This window comes from Eulemur rufifrons, chromosome 16 (genome assembly GCF_041146395.1).
Source record: "Eulemur rufifrons isolate Redbay chromosome 16, OSU_ERuf_1, whole genome shotgun sequence".
NCBI lineage: Eukaryota > Metazoa > Chordata > Mammalia > Primates > Lemuridae > Eulemur > Eulemur rufifrons.
Window position 1 is genome coordinate 62835480 of NC_090998.1, and position 22066 is coordinate 62857545.

A 22066-nucleotide genomic window follows, 5' to 3' on the forward strand; every position below is an offset into this window, starting at 1 on the left:
CCCATCTTTCCAGGTCTTTTTGTATAGTACTCTAAGAATTATTCCTGTATAATTTTCAAGTAGAATCTCAGGAAAAAATAGATATTTGTTGTAAGTGCTTTAGTTCTCTTTCTTTCAGTTATATTGTATACATATATAGTATATATTTTTGTATATGGTATATATTTTTGTATATAGTTATATATAAACTATTTGAATGATTTTCACCATTAAAAGTTTACCTAATAATTGATACACTATTACTCCCCCCATCTCTTAAAATGTTAGGTCTAAGGCTAACCTAAAATAAAGATATGCAATAATATAGTGGCTTAAAATTTAAAAATGCATTTCTCTTACACAATAATTCAAAGACAATGAGGTTCAATTTGGCATGACCCAGGTTTGTTAAATCTTATTTTACCTTAATCCTCTAGTTAATTGCCTCCATCTGCATCATTGAAGCTGAGGCAAAGGCACTTAAGTTCCACCTCTTGGGAAGGTGGAGGAGGATATAGAGAAACACACATGCTATGTTTTAATGCCCATACCCAGACATATCATACATGACCTCCATGCACATCTCCTTTGGCCATCAGCTGCAAAGAATGCTGGGAAATGTAGTGTACGAGGATGGATCTTGATGGGCAATTTGGAGTTCCTGCCACAAACACTCTTTCATTTCATAGGCAAAATAAATGCTAGATATTATATGTAAATAATTGCAACCTGTTAAAGTCAGTAAGTAATGAGTCCAGCAAAACAAATAATAGCTGAATATAATGTGTTATAAGTGCAATGCTGGAGATAAGGAACAGAGACATATGTTGAATCCTTATTGTGTATCATTTATTGCATTAGGCAGTGGGGTCATACGGGTTCCTGCATTTAAGGGGTTTTTAGTTTACTTTGTAAGAAAAACACAAAAGCAATTGGATGTAGTGTGTAATGTAACAACAAAACTTTGTGCATTTGTATCACAGAGAAGGGACCAACCTGGCCCCAGCAGTTCAGAGAAGGCTTCACTGTGGAAATGACGCATAAGCTGGGTCATGTAAAAACAATAGAAATATGTGCACCATACATAGGTGGCCCCTCCACAAGTGTCTCCTGAAGGTCTGCAGAAGATACATCCAAGAGTTGGATTTGACATAGTTAATAATGAAGCTATGCATCCTGGGGACAAAACTGACTGCCCTTGTTCTAGGCCTAAGTTCTAGGCTAATAAGATTAATTAAGTGGGAAACAAAATAGAAAGATTGTTGAAGAATAAAGGAGGAAGACAGGCAGTGAAAGTTAAGGAGGAACAGAATAGAAAAAGAAAAAAAAATGTCCCTACAAGTGGCAGTGAGGAGAGTTGGTAGCAATTATTCTTTTCTCTGTTGATTAACACCTGCACCTCTTACATAGTCACAGTCAGCAGTGTAAGGACAGCTGAATGCATCGACAACTTTCAGTTTCTGACTTTTAGTAATTAACATATGAATCTATAAAATCATTTGACCTAGCATAATTTTCATAGCAAGTAGAGGGTAAAGCTAATTAACATAAATTGAAGACACTGAGTGGCTACGGTGATGCAAATAAAAATATAAGGATAGAATCATAATTTGAGTACATGAAACAAAATATTTTTCATGTAAAGCTTTTTGAAATAGATAAATATATAGCTACGGAAAACCATGCTGCGAAAATATTTTAATTAACTGGAAAGTTTTATGCTCATATTTGTGCACTGTGTAGAGATATGTAAGGGTTAAGTAAAATAAACTTGAATAAATCAATGAAAGGCTGCATTCAGTAGAATTATTGTCAAGATTAAGGATCTTGGGGAAATTGATTATTTATTTTTTCATGCCACACTTGATTTAAAAGCATTTCATTTCCATTAAAAAGCTGAATAATGTTTATCATGTGCAGTTTTTAAATTTGATATACTTATGAATATTTATGATAAATTCCTGGTATATGTGATCATCTATGTTTGCTTTGTTTATTAGTTACTAGCGTATACTTTATATTTGTGAATTTTTCTTCTTTTTCAATGTGTACAGCTTCTTTGGTCGAGTGATATAGGTGTTATTGGAAAATACCCAACAATTGCAGTGATATCATGTCATTATTCCATTCTTGGGATACTTAGCGAGTTCTTTATGAGACCTTCACATATACTGATTGGCTTTCAGGATGTATTGACCAACAAAACCATAAAGGTTAACAGAAACGTAGCCCAATGCTGGGATGTGTGGTTGGTGTACCCAGGGTGTTGTCACGTTTTATGTACTGTCTGTAGAAATGCTAGGGGTATTTGTTTAATTAGAGCTGTGATTAAATAATCAATGTAGAATTGATCTAAATGATGCAGGGTTTCTGTTGGCGTCTTTTGCTTCTTTTATATTTGCCTTTCCTTAAGAGCAAAAAAAATCTAAGAAAGCAACTTACTATTTTTTTCCCCAAATTGTGGGGCATTCAAACACTTCAAAAACAACACTTTAAAAAGAAGAAACATTCTTACACACTTTTGATATTGACTTAAATTGTTTTTATTTTAATGTATAATTAAATCTAGGCCTTAATATCCTCCTTTAAAGGTCAGCACATATATAAGGTCAAATCTAAGTTATAACAGGATAAAATCAAACCCACAAAGCAAAGCAAGCTCAAACTGACAATATTAATTTATATAGTGAATGATGTTAACTGAGTGACTGATTACAAAATGTGTATGATGTTGTGACCCTGACACTTTGAGCTTGGCGACATGCTCCCTGTGATGCCTCAATTCTCTTATCATACATTAGTGATTGAACTTCCATAAAGCCTTTAATTATACAATGTACCATGACATTATCTGGCCTTTGCTTAACATGCATGAGATTATAAAAATAAACACAAATAAACACAGTAAAATTTGATGAATGCTCAGATAATCCAGAATAGGCTATATTAATTTTCAAAATTTGTCATCAAAATGAAAACACAAAGTTAAAAAATTCTCATAGAGAACTCATGAACCCTGAGAATATCTCCAGACTCCAGTTTGAGAAACACCACATTAAACAATTTATTAGATCAAGAGAAAAAAATATGGCCTTAATTGCCAGGGTAAATTAATATAACTTTTAAAATATTCTCCATTATCCGTTTAATGCAGTGTATATAACAGCCAACTGTTATTGTTTATGTTGATGTTTTTGAGAGACAGCGGCTTACCATGTTGCCTGGGCTAGCTAGAGTACAGTGGCATCATCATAGTTCACTGCAACCTGAATTCCTGGGTTCAAGCAATCTGCCTGCCTCAGCCTCTCAAACAGCTGGGACTACAGGTGCATTTTACCATGGCCTGCTAATTTTTCTATTTTTTTATAGAGACGGGGCTCTCACAAAGTTGTTCGGGCTGGTCTCAAACTCCAAGAGATCCTCCAGCCTTGGCCTCCTAAAGTGCTAGGATTACAAATGTGAGCCACTCCATCCAGCCAGTTATTGTTTTAAAATAACTGTTTCACATTTTGCATGTTTATTATTGTATAAACAAATATGTAGGGTGGTTATTACTATCATAGAATAGCCTTTATGTTCATTGAAGGAATATAGCCTTATCTAGATTACCTACATAAATTTGTGTTGAATTGAATATTCTTTATTAATAGAGTATAGTAGTTTCTGTACCTTTTCAAGCATAAATGTAGAAAGGTTTGTAGATTAGCCACAAGTTCTAGATTTTTTAGAATACCTATGTAAAGGTATGTGAATGAATAATTGTGAAAATGACTTCTCTAATAGTTGAATTTTCTGTTTCATTTTAGTCCAGGTGGATTATATTTTAAAAATTATAATAAGGCTTGCTTCAGGACTTGGAAATTTCTTTATAGAAACACTCTAGGAAGCATATAGAAAGTAATCAACTTTGAATTGTGCTGTTTTAAAAATTCATTTGAGAATTCTTTAATTGCAATTTGTGCTATATTTTTCCATATATCTATGAATGGTGCTTTTCTGAGTGGTGCTTGGGTTCCAATCTAGCCACCACACTGCTCAACATATAATGTAGCTGAAATATAGTCCATGAGCAGTGAAAAATAATAAAATCAATATTGTTGCATTGCTTATAGTTAAGGGAAATAAATAAAATGGGTACAAATTAAAAATTATTGGAAATGGTGCTAGAGAAAAGCAGATTCAATTGGAGATTGCTCCAGGTGGGGTAAACAGTGCTGGGGTGAGCAGTGGAGGGAAAGGGGGCATAGTAGATAATATTTCCCGAGGACAAAAGGGGGACTTCGTGAGTATAAACTGGAAACAGATGTATGAGGGAACCCTCAGGTTTGGCTTTTGGGGGTGGAAGAAGGTGGAGAAAGGATAGAAAATATATGTAAATTCAGGTTCATAACTTTTAGGGTGTCCTTTTTAAACCTCTTATATTCTTATACAACCCCAAAACCCCACATTTTCAGACAATTGCATTTTTAGATACAATACCCATTTAAATACCACAGGATTAAATGGTTTTGATGCTGTGTAGTTACTACCTAAGGATTCCTTCTGTCTTCACCTTTCTGTTTTCCTGGTTAGATTTTTTAAATATAACCACACAGCTCTTCTCTCACCAATATCCTCACCACTTTTGCACAGTGTTCCGTCTCACCTCCATGACAAAGCTCTAGACCTGGATTAATCCAATTCTTTACCATCTTCATTTCTGTACTCAATGTGTTGAATCCTATTAGAGAAAAATCACGTGACTACAAATATGGGTCTGATATAAATTCATGGTGTCCGGTGTCCATTGAAACCTCAGTGCTACATTTAACTACTTTTTCTTTAGCATTTAGAACTCTAATAATAAGTTTCTCTTCTGCCCTTCAAAGGCTATTTTAAACTTTTGATCTTTTCTTACCTCTATGCTTCAAACTTAACAGGGAATGCTGATTCAAATGCAAGAATCATGATGAAAACATTCTAGCACCAGACCTGCAGACTTGCCTGTGTTCACATCCATTGTTTTTTCTTCCTCTCCTTTTACAATGGAAGCTAATCTTTCTTTGGTATCATAAAGCTATTTCCTCAACTCTCTTTAGGGCTCTTATTGTGTTAGCATCTTTTATAACTGTATCATTGCTGCCTCTTTCTCTTAAAACCATGTTTAAACCTTTCTGCTACTAGCTAGTTGCCTATTTTCCTCCACTGATTAACTTTTGAAATAATTTGCCTTTTCTTACTTAACACATACTTCTCCAAAACCCTCTAAAATATGCTAGTGTCTCTGAAATTGCTTTGGCTAAGGTAGTCAATGTGCTTTTATTATTAATTATAACAGGTGTTCAATATTTTACTTCATCTTTTTATCACATCTAATATTCTTTGACAGTTGGCACTCACTTCTGCTATACCATACTGCCCTCGTTTTCTTTTTTCCCCATTGCTCATTTTGTCTAATTCTTCTTAAGTGCTGCTTTCTTTGCCTACCTCTCTTCACTAGCTACCTCCTCTAGACAACCTTCTCTTTTTACTTTGTATATCCTTCCTTGGTGATTACATCTGCTCCGATGGGCTTTGATTGACACGTGTGTGATGGGTACTCCCAGTGAGAACACTGACTATTCCCAATTCTCTGTCACTACCTTACATATTTCTCCTGACATCAAGATCATGAACAGGACTGCCGAGTGTATATCTATACGTGGTTGTCTCACTAGCATCTCAAATTTAACACATTGACTGCCACACTAGAAAATGTTTTTCCTTGGGGCCATGATGTTTTATTATGAAAAGAAAATAAAAACTTCAAAAACAAAATGATCCTTTCTATTATAATTTAATGAAAAATTTGTTATTTTTTATTGTTTTCTGTGAGTTATACGCAACTTGAAAAACAGTTCAGGTGGCTCCCAAGCTAAAGAAACATGTGAGTTACATATGCTTCACAAGGCCCTGGACTCAAAACTAGTGTGAGTTAAATACAACTCACATGGCAATTAATGTGTTAAACATGTCCAAACCCACTTTTCCTCCTGTGTTTTCCAACTTTGTGAATGGCATCATGTTCAAACTGGTTGCTAAAACCAAAAATGTGGACCCATTCTTAAACTTTCCTTCCTCCTACTTTTCTGCATCCATCAGTAGTCATCAATCTCTATGCATTCCACACTAAATGTTTCTCAAATCAATTCATTATTTTTATCCCAATTGTCACAACCCTAGTTCATGCAATAATTGTTACATTTTAAGAATATGGAAAGTGCCTACTTTAAGGAAGACTTCACACTTTTCAATTATTATACTCTGTTCTTAGGATAACCCTAAATTTACCAGGTTCTGCATGATATCTGATATTGAGTCTCTTCATACCTACGTGGCCCATCTCACAATGCTCTTCACCTTGAATTTTTGCTGTTTTCATTCTGAACTGCCTTTGCTTTCTCAGCCAAATGGCACATGTAATGAAGATTAGAGATTTTGTCAGAAACTGTCAAGTAAGGAGAAGCAGAAGGAAGTCATAATTACCTGATTATAAATGCCTAGAGTGGAAAGCTGTTAAAATGATAAAAAGTAGAGGTAATCCATCAATTACTATTTGTCTATATACTTTCTTTCCTTTTCATTACATGCACTGTAGTCATGTCGTGTGCTAATGATAGACACCAATTACCTTTTCCATTCTTTGGAATAGACTCTGGACTTCTTGATGTAGAATTATTTTCTCTATCAACCATTACCTGTTATATAGAAGTACTGTTTGAAAATTAACAAGATATTCTTTACACCATGTAATAAATTCTGATGATAAACTTATAAATGTCAACATATGAATATTAGGGAAATGGGAGAGAATATTCTTTATCAATACTATGAGCACATATAAATAGAAAATATAGGATTGAACTAATTTTCTGTGAAATATAGTCTGAAAATCACATTAGTCTTGAAAGCAAAATGATTATTGAAATTGTGGTTATTTTGAGCTTGAACCAAAAGGATTAAATAATTCTCCATTCCACTTTGCTTGTGAATACATGGTCTGAAAATGACCAAATATTGATTGAAATCCACATGTGAAGAAACTGGTAATGAGAAAAATGATTATTCTAAGTAATGGTATTTATGCCTTCATTTGGAGAAAATAATTTGACAAGAAATATGCTAGTCAATGTTTTCTAGACCACTGTCAGATAAATATTTTGAACATAAGAAAACATTTTATAATTCTTCTTCCAGAACTTAATAGAATGCTATTCTTAAATATAAAATAAATATTCCTCTGTGTATTAGGTAAATAATAATAAATTTTACCAGTGAACATAAATTATATGTTTTTATCTTTTGAGGAAAGATCTTTCTTCTTTTAATTACATCTCCTCTACTCTCCTGCTTTTAAGAGGCTTATCTCATAATTAAATTCACTTAGTATAGAATCATACTTACATGAAAATTATTTCTATGCTGTATCTAATAAATTATAACTGTCTTAAAAAGTTATATCCTAGAAGTTTCTTATGTTACATGAAAATATTTATATTCTTGAAAGATTGTCTTTCAAAAAACATAGTTTTAGTATCAGATCTTATGCAGTTTTAGAATAACTGGTTGTTTTCACAGATATTTACCTGGATGCACAGTTAATAAATGGCTAAAAGAATAAGTTATTTACTATTTGTGAAGCAAGTGCTAATTTGATCCATAGAACACGGCCTTTGGTCAATTTTGACTAATTTTTATATTTGTTCCTTGGGCATCTGATCATAAAATTATACTAAACCAAAGATTGCTTTTGAATGATGATTTTCCAGAATCAATACAAGAAATTTTTATTATTTTATTTTTCATTATTTATATAATATCAATATGTTTTCATTTTGTAACTCTGAAATTTAAAGTTTTTACTTCTATCAAATGCAATATGTAGTATATATGTTATACATAAACCAAATATGTTTATATCATTTTACATTATATACATTTCTGTTGTTGCATTTTCTTATTTTAACATTATTATTCATACATACGATTTTTTTTCTGAGACCTCAAAGTTCTTTGGTTTAAGGACCAACTATGTTCTCATTTTTGTATCTGTGCACTTGATCTGCATAAATTGAATCAATTACAGGATACTTATATATTAAAATGGCTTTAAATTAGTACCAAAATAATTCGTATAAGTTCTAGTGGGAATAATCAAACATTGTTACATCTAAACTAATATATACATTCATTTTGTTTCTGTAGGCTTCCTTTATAGCTCAGTTATCCTCATGTTACCAGAGTAGTATTCTCATGCTAGCTGACCATGATTATGTGGGATTTGTATAGCCCTTGATTTCAGATTGAAAATCAATTTTAGTGGGCTGTGCCTGTATAAAACCATCAAATTCTTGGTAAATTTTTTAAAAAATTAAGACTGTACAAAGATGAACATGAATTGGGTTAATGGTACATTATTTAACTTTTTCTTCAGTTGAAAAATTAAAGATTATAAACAATATATGTTAAAATATTTTCCCTCTTGATAATAATAGAAATTATTAATATAAATCTACACTCAGACATCTATGGTAGGTTAAGATATATCATTGAATAAAAATATCTTTTTTCTCTCTGATAATTTTCCATCTGAAGTTGTTAACAAGAGGAACCCTGAAATAGTGGTATCAAATATACTTTGTGTTGAAGTTTCAATAGCACATTGAGTGATTATGAACTCATACATTTTCCCATAAATTTTCTCATACATACATATTTAAATTTATAGGTTACAATGGGAAATTTTACCAGAGTGACATTTAGTCCTGAAAACTACTGAAAAAGAAATTTGTGTTTTTGATTGTAAAACTTTAGTCCTTAGACCAACATGGTTGTGGTTATCACTGTCTCAAGGATAGTTGCAACAAGCAAGACCAAATGGTCTCCCTCTAGTGGTTATACAGGCCTGGTGCAGCCTAATTGGACTGAAAGTTGTTTTCAGGACAATGGTTGACAACTCAGATGGCTCCAGGAGCCAAATAGATTATATAAATGAGAGAAGTGGGTAGTTGTGAGAAAAATCAATAGTTGGTATATATTACATTTTGTCTGTGGTTATAGATCTATGGTGTAAGCACATAACAAAATAAACAGAATGTAGAAGAATATGTTTTAAACTCAGAATGAAAAGAAAGATGCAAGATTTATGATAAATGCCCCCTGCTCAACTGACCACCGGGTGCAATTGATTGTTATCATTCAAGAACACAGGCCTGCTGTTACTAGATCTTCCAATTTTTCTAGAGAACCTGGAAATCTAGCTTTGTATATGAAACCTACTAAATTTAATATGTTGGTTCATTTTCTTAAGATGTGATATGGCTCCAATTTACATACATCTTGGGGCCACATTTGGCCTATGTTCTACCATTTTGAGATCTTTGTTTCACAAATGTCTTGAGTTTTTTGATCTCATGCTTTCAGAGGAGGATAGAAAAGTTGTGGGCATCTTCCAGCAGCGTTGTGAAGTAACACTGAAATGTAAAGTTACGGAATCATTGCTAGTGTGAGTCTTGGTTGAAGATTATTTTTATTCAACAGCAGGCACTATTAAAGATGCTGAGGTTACAGCTGTGAACAAGACAAACTCTCCTTCTTGGTCTCTCTCAGTGCTGTACCTTAAATGAGGTACCCAGTAACACGATCATGGAGCCTGTTCACTTTGGGCAGGGAGTGCACACAGATTTGTTCGGATAAACTTTTCAGTTTTTGTCTTGATTCTTGAGCCCCATGTAGAATTTAAATTCATGATTTATATTACTTTAGTGTAACTTTCTCATAACTTTATGCTGGGCACCTTTGGGGTTCTTAAAACATAGCACTCAGTTATAGACTTTGCAACATAAAGGAGAATAAAACACTAAGATAGTTTTTTACTTTTTCTCTTTTACCAGAGCTCTTAACCTTGACCACATATTTTCCCATCTACACAAAGGAAGTGAATAAAGAGAAAACAGAAAAAATGGTCAGGATTCAGATTTTTTTTTTTTTTTTTTTTTGAGACAGAATCTCACTCTGTTGCCCCGGCTAGAGTGAGTGCCGTGGCGTCAGCCTAGCTCACAGCAACCTCAAACTCCTGGGCTCAAGCGACCCAACTGCCTCAACCTCCCGAGTAGCTGGGACTACAGGCATGTGCCACCATGCCCGGCTAGTTTTTTCTATATATATATTTTAGTTGGCCAGATAATTTCTTTCTATTTTTAGTAGAGATGGGGTCTTGCTCTTGCTCAGGCTGGTCTCGAACTCCTGACCTCGAACGTTCCGCCCGCCTCGGCCTCCCAGAGTGCTAGGATTACAGGCGTGAGCCACCGCGCCCGGCAGGATTCAGATTTTTTGAACTTGTTCAGAAAGTAGGAGAGATAGAGGAAAAAGAAAGGAACCACAAATAACCGTGTGACCTAATTTCTTCTCAAGCGTCCTCTGTTCATTATGCTTAACAGTCACATTCAAAGATAAGCCGTAGTCCCTCCAGTTGCCCACCAGGCCCCGAAAGGCTCTTCAGCTCCTGACCTGATCTGCCACTGCCTTCTTTACTGGTTTCTCCTCCAACCCTCTGGTCTCCTTGCTGTTCTTTAATTGTATCATATGATACCCTTTATCTCTTACCCATTTGTACTGCTGTTCTCTCTGCCTAAAAGAAGCATATTTGCAGATATCCACTTACTCTCAACCTTCTGCGTGTTTTTCATAAAATTTTGCTTTCTCTGTGAGGTCTACCCTGACTGTCCCATTGAGAATCACATCCATGCCTTCCCCTGCACTCCCAATCTGCTTTACTCTGCTCTACTGCCCTCCCCCTAGGATGGATGACTGCTTACTGTAATACATATTTACTTAGTTTTTTATGTTTATTGCTTATTGTAAGTATTCCTTCTACTAAAATATAAGTACCCAGAGGGTAGAGATTATTATTTTGTTTTGTTGACTTGTCTGATGTATCAGAAAACAGTGCCTGGCGTATAATAAATACCTAATATATATTTTTTAAGTGAAAAAATGTTGAACTACTTGTTTACTTAGATCTGGGCATACTGCCCACAGTCTGCTATAATTGCCCATGGAAAGGTTTCTTGCAACAAATTATACATGTGTGGACTTATCTATTTTGCCTTTACTACTAGAAATTACAAAAGCACATGTTAAGAGGAAAAAGACATTTCAATGTTTGATCCCCAAAACACATATTAAAGTAAAATGAATTTTGTATGTTGATCCAAATGTAGAGGGAAATCACTTTTTGTAAATCATTAGTATTAAAAAAATAAAGAAAAAATAATTGGCTTGAGGCAGTAAAAAGAGCCAAGTATACGAAGGCAGAAGACCTGTGATAGTATTCTGCTGCAGTATTTACTAGTTCTCTGGCCTTGGTTAGCTATTTACTGGCTCTGAGCTTTAGTTGAGCTTATCTGTAAAATGTGAACAGTAATACGGTAGAATCTATCTTATTTGTCTTATAAGTGTAAAACAATATATTTTATTTCATAATACATACTTGTTTCCTTCAACTGTTAACCCAACATATATCTAAATTTGTAAATATTTTATTTTTCTGTTCACTTGACAGATTCATCCTTTACAATACATGCTTCACAAGGGCAAGCCTGTGTCTTTCTTTTTCAGTGTTGTGCCCCAACTCTATCATGTCTGGCACATAATAGTTGCTCCATAAACATGTTGTATAAGAGAATGAATGTATAAGCAAATTTAAGTCATGACGTGTACCTGACATAATAGTAGTAAGTTGGTTTGCAACCAATGATTATAATAGAGTTTCCTGTTATTCTTGTCACCATCTAAACATTATCATCATCATTAAACATGTGTTACTCAGTTTTCTTTAATCTACTACCAAGAGGGTGATCATCTTCTAGCATTACTACCTTAACTTAGAAGTTCAGTGAAGTAATACAGAAAACACTTGGCTGATCTAATGGTTTTGTTACAGGTCTCTAAGCTGGCTGGTGTTTTGGTCAAGCATGGCATCAAGAAAGGTGACACTGTGGTCATCTACATGCCCATGATCCCACAGGCAATGTATACCATGCTGGCATGTGCAAGAATAGGGGCCATCCACAGTCTCATATTTGGGGGATTTGCATCCAAAGAACTAAGTAGTCGCATCGACCATGTAAAGGTATGTGCTTTATTTGAGGACATCTGTAGGTAGCTACTACTACCTTTTTATCTGTGGATGAATTGTCTGAGAATGATCTGTACTTGTTAGATCTTGCTTTCAAATGGGATACTTAAAATATACTTTTTCTTTGGCATATATCTATTAATCAAGCATTTTTTAAGTCAGTCCCATGTGAAAGACAGCTTGCTACGTGCTTTGAGGAATATCAAATATAAGATAAAGAGCGTACCTTTCCAGTTAGCTTGTCATATATTTGGGTATATAATATAATAAAAATAACTAATTTATTCATTCAACATATATCTCTTAAGCTTCCACTATGTGCCTGACACTGTCCTTGGAAATGGATAATAAATAATCCTTACCAAATGTATGGGACAGATAACTAATTTCACAATCTGTATGCTTCTAGGAAGGAAAGTATAGCACAGTGGTTAAGAGAGGGTGTCAAGGAGGGGTGAAGTCTCAAGTTCGAATGGGGTACTAAAATAACAAACTTCATAATTCTGTTGTGAAATATTGAGATATTGACTTTAAAACACTTGGCACAATGCCTGGCATATAGTATTTGCTTTTAAAATGTTAACTATTATTATCTATGAATTTGGAGCAGAGGTCACACACTTTTTTCTGTAAGTGGCCAGATAGTAAATATTTTAGGCATTGCAGATTACATGATCTTTATTGCAACTACTCAGCTCTGCTGTTATAACACAAAAGCAACCTTAGGCAATACATAAACAAACAGGCATGTTTGTTTTTCAATAAAACTTTCTAGAACTAAGCTGTGGGCTGGGTTTGGCTCACAACCATAGTTTGCACACCCCTGATTTAGAGGAAGGAGTATTTTCTTTTATCTGGGTGACCAAAGAAAGCTTCCTGAAGAAGATAACATTTGAATTAGAGCTTGGCTAGGATTCAGCTAGTTGAAGAAAATAAGGCAGTGGGATCCAAAGAGGGAGAAAAATAATCTGAGTCAGGTATTATGTCGATGAAAGGGTTAAATTCATTTGGGAGAACAACAAGTAGACTGATGTGACTAAGGAGGGAGAGAAGATGAGTGTGCAAAGGCAGGTTTTGTCTGAACTGGATTCTGTAGACCTTGGCCAGTAAAAGTTTTTGTACAGGTAAGTATTATGTTTTAAGCAATGTTAAGAGGGAACAAGTCTTGCAATATGATGTGGGTAGAAGAGAAGCTGAAAGCTGTAATAAAACCTTAGGTAGCTGGTCTGTTTGTGAAGCAATGTGCAATATGAAAGAGAATAATGACAGTGGGAAGATTAATGAAGGAAGATCATTATCTGAGTAAGAGATGTTTGACCTTTGGTTTTACAAGTCCAAGATGAGACATTCTTTTTTTTTTTTTTTTTTTTTTTAAGACATTCTTAACAGGGAAGAAAACTAATACACATTGAGGGCTCCCTGAGTGCTAGGCATAGAGTGAGGCTTTGTATATCTTATTTCGTCTTGTAATAGATCAGTTATTGGAACTAAGTAGCTGATTTGTGTATTAACTGCCTGGGTCCCTTTTTTTTTCTTTTTCCTTTTTTTTCTTTTTAAACATGTTGAGGTAGTGCTTCTGAAGAAAATCTAGGGAAAATATCAATCAGTCACTAAACTGCCTATCAGTGGAAACTGAGAGACTTCTATGAGGAAGTAACGAACTACAGTTTCTTAGCTACAGAAAAAATACCATTTAGACAAAGGTATTGGATGTATTATTTCCTTTTCAAAAGTTTCATAAGATATGGGGAAATATATATATATTTATATATACACAAATAAGGATTTAAAAATTTATGCTATATCACTTAAGGAGCATTCATTCATAACACACACACAAACACATAATCTTGTTACGGAGTTTAGGCAATAAATTGGCAAAGCCATTGGTCAGGTCAAATTTAAGGAGAGAAGATGGAGATAAAGATATAGATCTGAGATTTTGGATAAAATTAACACATAGTTGAAATCAGGAATGACTTTGATGTCATTATTTTCAAATCAATTGGCTAAAGGAAAGTTTTATTTTAACAGATGAAGAAGGAAAAGATGTACACTAACAAGTCAGTCTAGACTCAATGCAGTCTCCAATAAAAGGGTGTTGATAGAAATGTGAAAAGGATTATTTTTCCAGAGGAAGAATCTAATTTTGACTTTATTAAATTATTCAAGTTCGGATATATTCTATATACATTCTTATTTGAAATGTAGCTTACTTCCATTTATTCAGAATTCTAATTTTAGGGAATATTATCTAGAGCTATTTTTGCAAGTGTTACCGATATTAAAATGTGAATTGTATTCAAATGTCTGACCTTTAAAAAGATAATCAAAGAAAACAAGACTTTTTGCTTTATCTTTTCCTTTTTTGTAAGGGCAGCTTAGTATAGTGGAAAGAGAAAGGTTCTGCATCCAGACACACCCGGCCCCCTTTCTGCCTCCCGCACTTGCTACCTGGGGCAAGCTGTGTAACTACACTGAGCCTCAGCTTGATGAATAATAAATGATATTCGAAAAGCAGACAGAACTGTATGCATATGTCTAACATTGTACGATCCTCCCTGGATGAAAGGTATTGCAACTAGAAATTAGAATTCAGGAATGCATGCAATACCTTGGATTGCTTATCTGTCTTCTGAGTAATTATCGGTTTCCTTTTGCTTTGGATTTCTTGGTGAAGAAACAATGTACTTTATAAAATGAAGACTTTTTTTTTTTGCAAATTAATGATAATTTTGGCTCAATTCCACAAATGTTTATTGCAAGCTTATGAGATGGTAAGCACTGAACCAGGCATAGGAAACACAAAGATAAATGGCATCCACACTTGGCCTTGGACAACTTACTACGCAGTGGGGGAGATGAACAAACGCTTCGACTGTAGTTGGACATTGGAGGCATGCCCAGATGTACTGAGGAAGAGAGATTAACCCAAACTATGGTTTCCCCCTTGGGATACATTTTGGCTGCACCTATGTATGTCTTGAAGAATGACTAGCAAGTTATTAGGTAAAGAGTGCCAAGTATATCTTAATGACAGGGGCAGGTCCAGGCTTTGTGGGGCTTGAAACTTAAATCATTTGGGGTTCCTTTTAAGAAAATCATCTAAAATTATAATATAATAATTGGTGAACATGAATATATATTTATAATGAGAATACAATCATAAAAATTATTAGACAATTTGGTCCCTTCCTCCTGCAGTCTCTTCAGGCATGTAGAAGAGATGCTCCCATAGAAAACATTAGAAATGTTTCCCAACTGGAACTGGGCTAACCCTCTCCACCTAAGAAATGCTATTAATACAAGCTCAGCAGCTTATGGGAGCCTCTGCATGTGGGGGGCGGGGCCAGGTGTGCATTTTACTGGTTCATGGCAAATCCACTTGGCTTAATGAATTTTTTGGAAGGCATTTTGTAAAACTCATACTCACGAGCCCAAAGCATCATTGACTGCAGTTTTGAATAGGTAAATGAGACTTACTAGAAAGCTGTTAGGTCTACTGCAGTTAAAAAAGGTTTATTGGTTTTTAGGCTGCTCATTCAATAGAGAATAGAATCATTCAAACATTTCCTTAGAAATGTTAAATTGCCAGTCTGCACCTGAAATATTGTTGTTACCTTAATTAGGATTGTTAAAACTTTCACAATTGTCTTTTAATTGTAGCCCAAGTTGGTTGTTACAGCATCATTTGGCATTGAACCTGGAAGGAGGGTAGAATACATACCCCTTATAGAAGAAGCGCTAAGAATAGGACAGCACAAACCGCGCAAAGTTCTCATTTATAATCGTCCAAATATGGTGAGTTGGGTATTGAATTTGGTTCTTGCTTATGGTAATGTCTAAGGGTGATTTTAGTTTTGACCATTTGAAAGAGACACTTGATTTATAAGCTATTAAATACACTGCTGAATGTCATCCTATTTCTACAAAAAAGTTATGAATAATACTTACTGACTTTATAAAAAACTAGCATAAAACCGAAAGAATGAAATACAGAAACACATGTGATATTAATTAATTTGTTTCCATGTATAGTGCTACTGTGGTGCTATTTGTTAGTTTTCAGGAGGCGGGAAAACTTTTCATGTTGGAAGGCTACATTAATTTAGCTGCAATCAAATAAGGCTGCATTCAAGACACTTCAATTAGATATACTTCAAAATGTATGCTATTTTGTAAAAATCTAGCTGCTATGTACTTAATAATTTCAAAAAATGAAAACTATTTGTTATTTTTAAAATTAACTAACCTTTTAATGACTTTGTTATGTCTCCTTTTTGTTGGAAAGAATTTGAATATTTGGTTGCAGTATGGGGGCCTGCAGTTTCAGTTGATCCTCCAGATGGGTATTAGTCATTTGTGACATTAAGGGCATCTTGATTTGGGTTAGGTATCAGAATGCAACAATAAATGATTGAAAAGCAAGAAAGCATTTTTTGGGCATGTTGCTAAAGGCATGAGTATTCTACTGCATTTTTCCATATTTCAACTGGATCTTTCTTAGAATCAAACAGTTAATGACTTTAAAATGTCATCTACTGAGAGCTCAATTTCTTGATGATATCAACTAGCGGAGGCTGAAATGCTAATTAGAGTGTGATGTCATGATTCTCAAAGTCAATGAACCTTTCATTGTATTCTATAATTAAGTCTATAATATCTGGGTGTTCTTCAAATGATTCGCATATATCATCCTCTTTTCAGTGACCTTTGCTAACTGGGGAAAATGTTCATCTAAAATTCCCTTTTGAAACAGAAGTGATTTGAAAAAGATAGTTTTCTTCAAAATGCTTGGATTTTTCACCACGTTTCATATATAGACTTAGTTTAGCCTTGCAAAGAAATATTCAAGTCATTTTGATTTGATGTGATATCACACAGAAATGCTGTATTCCTATAGAAATCTTCTTTCAATAATTCCCATTGCTCATTCTGTTCATAAAATTTAACTAACTGTTCTTGCAGAGAGAAAATTTTGACTAACACCTGTCCCTGTAGTAGCAAACCCACTTTAGAATGATACAGCAAATCCACACTGCATACCTCATCATTCAACTTTAGCATGTTACAAAACTGACTATGCCATGTTGCATTTGCACGGATATAGTTAACAATACTTATAACTTGTCACAAAATGTCACTTAAAATAGTAGCTTTAGCACAGAGATTTTGCTGATGCAAGATACAAGGAAAAGAAATGAGAGCATCTGGATCTGTTAATACTTTTTTTTATCTGTGTGATAAACCTTTCATGTTTTCCTATCATACACTCACTACATTTATCTTGAAAGTTGCTGAAGATATCTATTCCCCATATTCTGTTCACAAGAGTGCCCAAAGCAAGTGACACTTCGTAGCCAAGAAAATCTCCTATTGTGACCTGAATGAAGTATAAAATCAGTGCTGAGTCAGTAGTAATGATTGCTTCATCCAAAGAGGTTGAATAATATATACTTTCCTTTTGACGTATTGCATGAAGTTGTTCTGTTAAGTTGAAGGCTAACTCATGCTGCCAATCAATTATAGTTCTCTTTGAAAGAGGCAGTTGTTCGTACTTTGAAACATTATTGGGGTCTAAGCATCCTACAACTTCCACAATGCATTCTTTCACAATTTGTGCACCACTGAATGGCTTCCCTCTTCTCCTGAGTATACAAGCTACTTTATACATTGCTTTACTGACATTATTTTCAGGTCTTATTGCTGCTTGAAAGAATTGTCTTTTGCTTTTTATTTTTTAATTTCTGCAATACAACCTTTCCTGTCTTTCCCTCTAATTTAAAATATTTGTGGTCCTTATGAGTGTTGTAATGCTGATGAGGATTGAATTTCTTTAATGTTGATATTGCAGTATCACAAAGCAAACACATCTTTTCTTTAGCAGAAACAAGATAATATTGCAATTTCCAATCCTCATTAAAAAATCTGTTTTCTTCCTTCACATTCTCTCAGTCTTCTTTGACATGATGGGCTGTTAAGCGGATAGAATTGAAAAATACTGTCAGGCTGTGCAAATATTCAGAAATCCCACTTCAGACAGAAACACGGTGCACTGTTGTCAAAAGCTGATAACAGACTGATATAGTTGACCCCCATAAACTCTCGCCAACCAGCCTCGTGCAGTATTGGTGCTAGTCGGGCGGGGGAAGTTAGAATTAAATGATGAGTATAGCAGCCATAAGTTTAGTCCTTATGGCTTACTAATGTTCTAATTGTGATGGTCAATCTGGGAGAATTATTTCATTGAAACATATTTTATTCTGTGGGTATTTTAAATACGTTCATTTTAAAACTAAAAATATAAAGGATGAAAAACTGTATTAATAAAAGTAAAAGGATTTGTTCTGTAAAATTTGGATTCAGTCAAAAGGCTGCACTTCAGGACCAAAAAGGCCACAGGGTCTCCACCTTTGGTTTAGATTCTAACAAGAATAATAACACTAACAAACAGTAATTGATTACATACCATATGATTTTTAAGATACTCTACTAATGAATATTTTCTTAAATCTTCCCAGTAACTCTATGAGCTAGATGATACTATTATTCCTATTTTTAAAAATAGAAAGCCAATGAACATAGAGATAAAGTAACTTACCCAGTTGGGATGTGACAGGCATGATTTGAACACATGCACTCTGGCTGCATGCATACTTAATCCCGTGGCTATCTTGCCTCTTGGAGAGGTGTGATTAATTTGCATGCAAAAAGTCTTTTTAAGATTTTATGAAAGTATTTGGACCAAAAATAAAACTATGTTTAGGAAAACAAAACATAAAAATTCTAAACAGATAAATTATTCTGTGATCCCTGAAGGAAGAAAAAGCAGTATAACATATCAACGAATACATTTTATAATACTTTTCCTAGTAACTCTGACCTGATTTCTACACCCATGCAAGTCTCCAGCTATTTATGATGAGACCAACTTGTATTTCTAGTAGATAGAAATTTTTTTTGCAGAAGAGAAATTACAAGAGTGCAAAGGATCATGTACAATTTGTGACACTCTTGAGATTATCTTCAGAAAATGCTTAAATGACAAGATATGAGAACAGAGAGTGTTAAAAGTATGTCATTTTGATTACCACCTGGCAATTCCATTACCACATTAAATTCCTGTGTAAAGTTTTAGTAGCCTGTGGTTCTGCTGTACTCAGTGATTCTAATGTTCATATTGTCTTGAAGAAGAATTTCAAGTTTCTTTCATATGACCTCAATCATATTTTTAAAAAAGGATTTATTGCTGTTCAAATCAGGAAATGCAAAATCAGCAATAAAGAAGGCTTTGGATAGGAGAAGGTTAGAGGAAGGGCAGGAACACACACACAAAAAGTGTGTTTGTGTGAGTATATGTGTGCTATTCACACACATATAAATTCATATAGAATTTGTAAAGAACTTATGATGTACTACACCCAATACTAACTACTTCCAAATAATTTTTCCTATTTAATTCTTATCCTCAAAAACCAATGAAATAGATGCTATCACTGGCCCTATTTTATAGATGAAGAAACTGAGTAATGGAGAGATCATAGCCCAAAGTCATAGCTAATAAGTGGTGGAGTCAGGATTTGAACTCTGTTTTAATGACTTTTAACCAACAAAATATACGCTATTCCTTTCACTATAAACACATTGGATATGAATGTTAATGTTCCCTATTCAGATTTTTCTAATGCAGTTCTCTGCTCTTTCCCCTTAATAGAGATACACTTCCTTCATCTCCCAATGACTACCTCAGTTTCTCAACTTCTCCCTTTTTCTCCTGACCCTTTCCTTTGCAGTGACATAGATGAGGGCTTTAGAAGTCTCTTGTCCTTTACATTAGACCTGCTGTTTAGGCAGTAATTAAGCCCAGTGGACTGGCTTTACTTTGAGTTTAGAGAGTTACGAATTATGATGCTTAGTGTCTCAGTAACCAGGATTGCACTTTTGCCAGAGGAGATAAAAACTTGGCTACCACTCCTAAGCTTCAGTCATGCATTGACAGAATCAAACGAATATCGCATCAGTCATCCCTGGTGCTCTTTCAGTACAGCCTTTTAGGAATTATAACGACTAGGAAATACCTGTCTATAGAAGTAAATGCATATATTCATAAGCTGCGTGTTTATTTTTTTCTCTCTTCATCTTGTCAAATCTCCTAAATTTCTTAGCCTGCAGAATAGCTATTTATTCAAGCCCTGATTTCACTGGAGGCCAATAAAAATTATCAATCTGTAATTATTTTTATGATCATTCAGTGGACATTTTTCATTATGCAGTGTGATTAGTTTTTGTAGGTCTCTAATTGTGATGTCAAAAGTTGATAATTTAAAATTAGTTGCTTTTATCTGATGCATAAAAATAAATGGAACATATGATTTGTCATTATTAACTATTTTATTTATCTAAATGACACAGCCAGTACCTATCTGAAGGAGGCTGGAGAAGCCAGTTGGGCCTGAAACTTTACCTTCCTAAAGGGTCTTTGATTCTGATTGTTATCCATAAATGTATTTATTCATACAGGCATCATATTTGTAATATTAGATTGAAGGATTAATTTTAAAATGTACCTATTTAAATATATGACCAGTTTGTACAACCCTTATTAACAGCCTGGAAAATGGAAGTGGCTTGTCTTTTCTAAACCTCTCAGGGTCTTTGGATTTTGCTCAATGATCACCTTGATGAAATGAGTGGTTGCATCCTCTCTAGATGATGGAGCTCATTAACTTTCACTGAGGAACGCAGATACTTGCTTGTGCCTCTCTAGCATGTTCACCAATTATAAACCTCCTAATATGTAATTTTGAACTCGCTTAACATTTTGGAAAATAACCAAACATTTAATGGATATTAACTCTACTTAAGTAGGTTTAACTCTACATTAGAATAACTTTTCTATAAACCACTTGCCTACTCTTCACCAGCCTGGCCATTTCATTGCTATTGTTTTTAAAGAGGTCTGCTTAATTTCTTTAAAGGTGTGTCTGTTTAAATAGTGATTCTATGATCACAAAGTTTACAACACAGAGCCTGGTTCTGAGAACAAAAAATAGAAAACAAACAGAACATTTCTACCACATTAATCAATGACTTAGGAGGAAAAGTTGGATAGCATTTTAGATATATCACATATTCTGACTAAATTTCAAAACTGGTTTTTGGTTTTTCAAAAGCAAAAATAAAATTCTTTCCTATCTCAAAGAAGAGGTAATATTTCCTCACTTGGAAAGGTAGCTGTGGTATTACTGTTAAATGTCCTTGTAGAAAGATACATTTTAATGGGTATTTGACATTTCATTGTGAAGTTGACACTTCTAAAGTAAAAGAAATATGTTATGAAAAATAGAAATTACTTTATAAAGTTATTAGTGTACATAAATGTATGGTAGCATAAACCTCTGTTAGTTACACTCTGAATAGTGATGAAAACATAACTGCATCAGATTGAAATGTTAAGGGTATCCTTAGATTTGAATAAGCATGTTCATTTTGTCAGTTTAGTTGAAGCCAACATCAAACTGTTTGTTTCTTATAAAAATTTATCTTAACTCGAGACCTTGAGATTTTTTTTGACATAAATCTGATGACTGCCATATAACCTAGATTTTCAAGTAGATGCCCAGACTTATTTAGACTTAGGTACTTTATGTTCTTTTGATTTAATGGCCTTTTTACAGTGCATATTCCTATATTTTTGCTGTGTAGGAGACGGTTCCTTTGGCTCCAGATCGTGACCTCGATTGGGATGAAGAGATGGCAAAAGCCCAATCACATGACTGTGTTCCTGTTCTTTCCGAACATCCGCTGTATATTCTTTACACATCTGGAACTACGGGCTTGCCTAAGGTATTTGCTCTCTTAGGGATAACTATTTATAGCAGCAGATTTCTTTTGCATTAAGAATATTTAATCACTGACTGAAAATGTTTA

At 34.2% G+C, this 22066-nt stretch overlaps 1 protein-coding gene across 1 annotated transcript in view; it reads left to right on the forward strand.

Annotated features, from left to right (window-relative positions):
• ACSS3 (acyl-CoA synthetase short chain family member 3) overlaps positions 1-22066 on the forward strand; it is a 133699-nt gene that overhangs the window by 38276 nt on the left and 73357 nt on the right. Inside the window, exons 3-5 of the mRNA XM_069489977.1 lie at positions 11942-12130; positions 15803-15937; positions 21842-21982. Of these exons, the coding sequence (XP_069346078.1) occupies positions 11942-12130; positions 15803-15937; positions 21842-21982 (465 nt within the window). The remainder of the gene's footprint in view (positions 1-11941; positions 12131-15802; positions 15938-21841; positions 21983-22066) is intronic.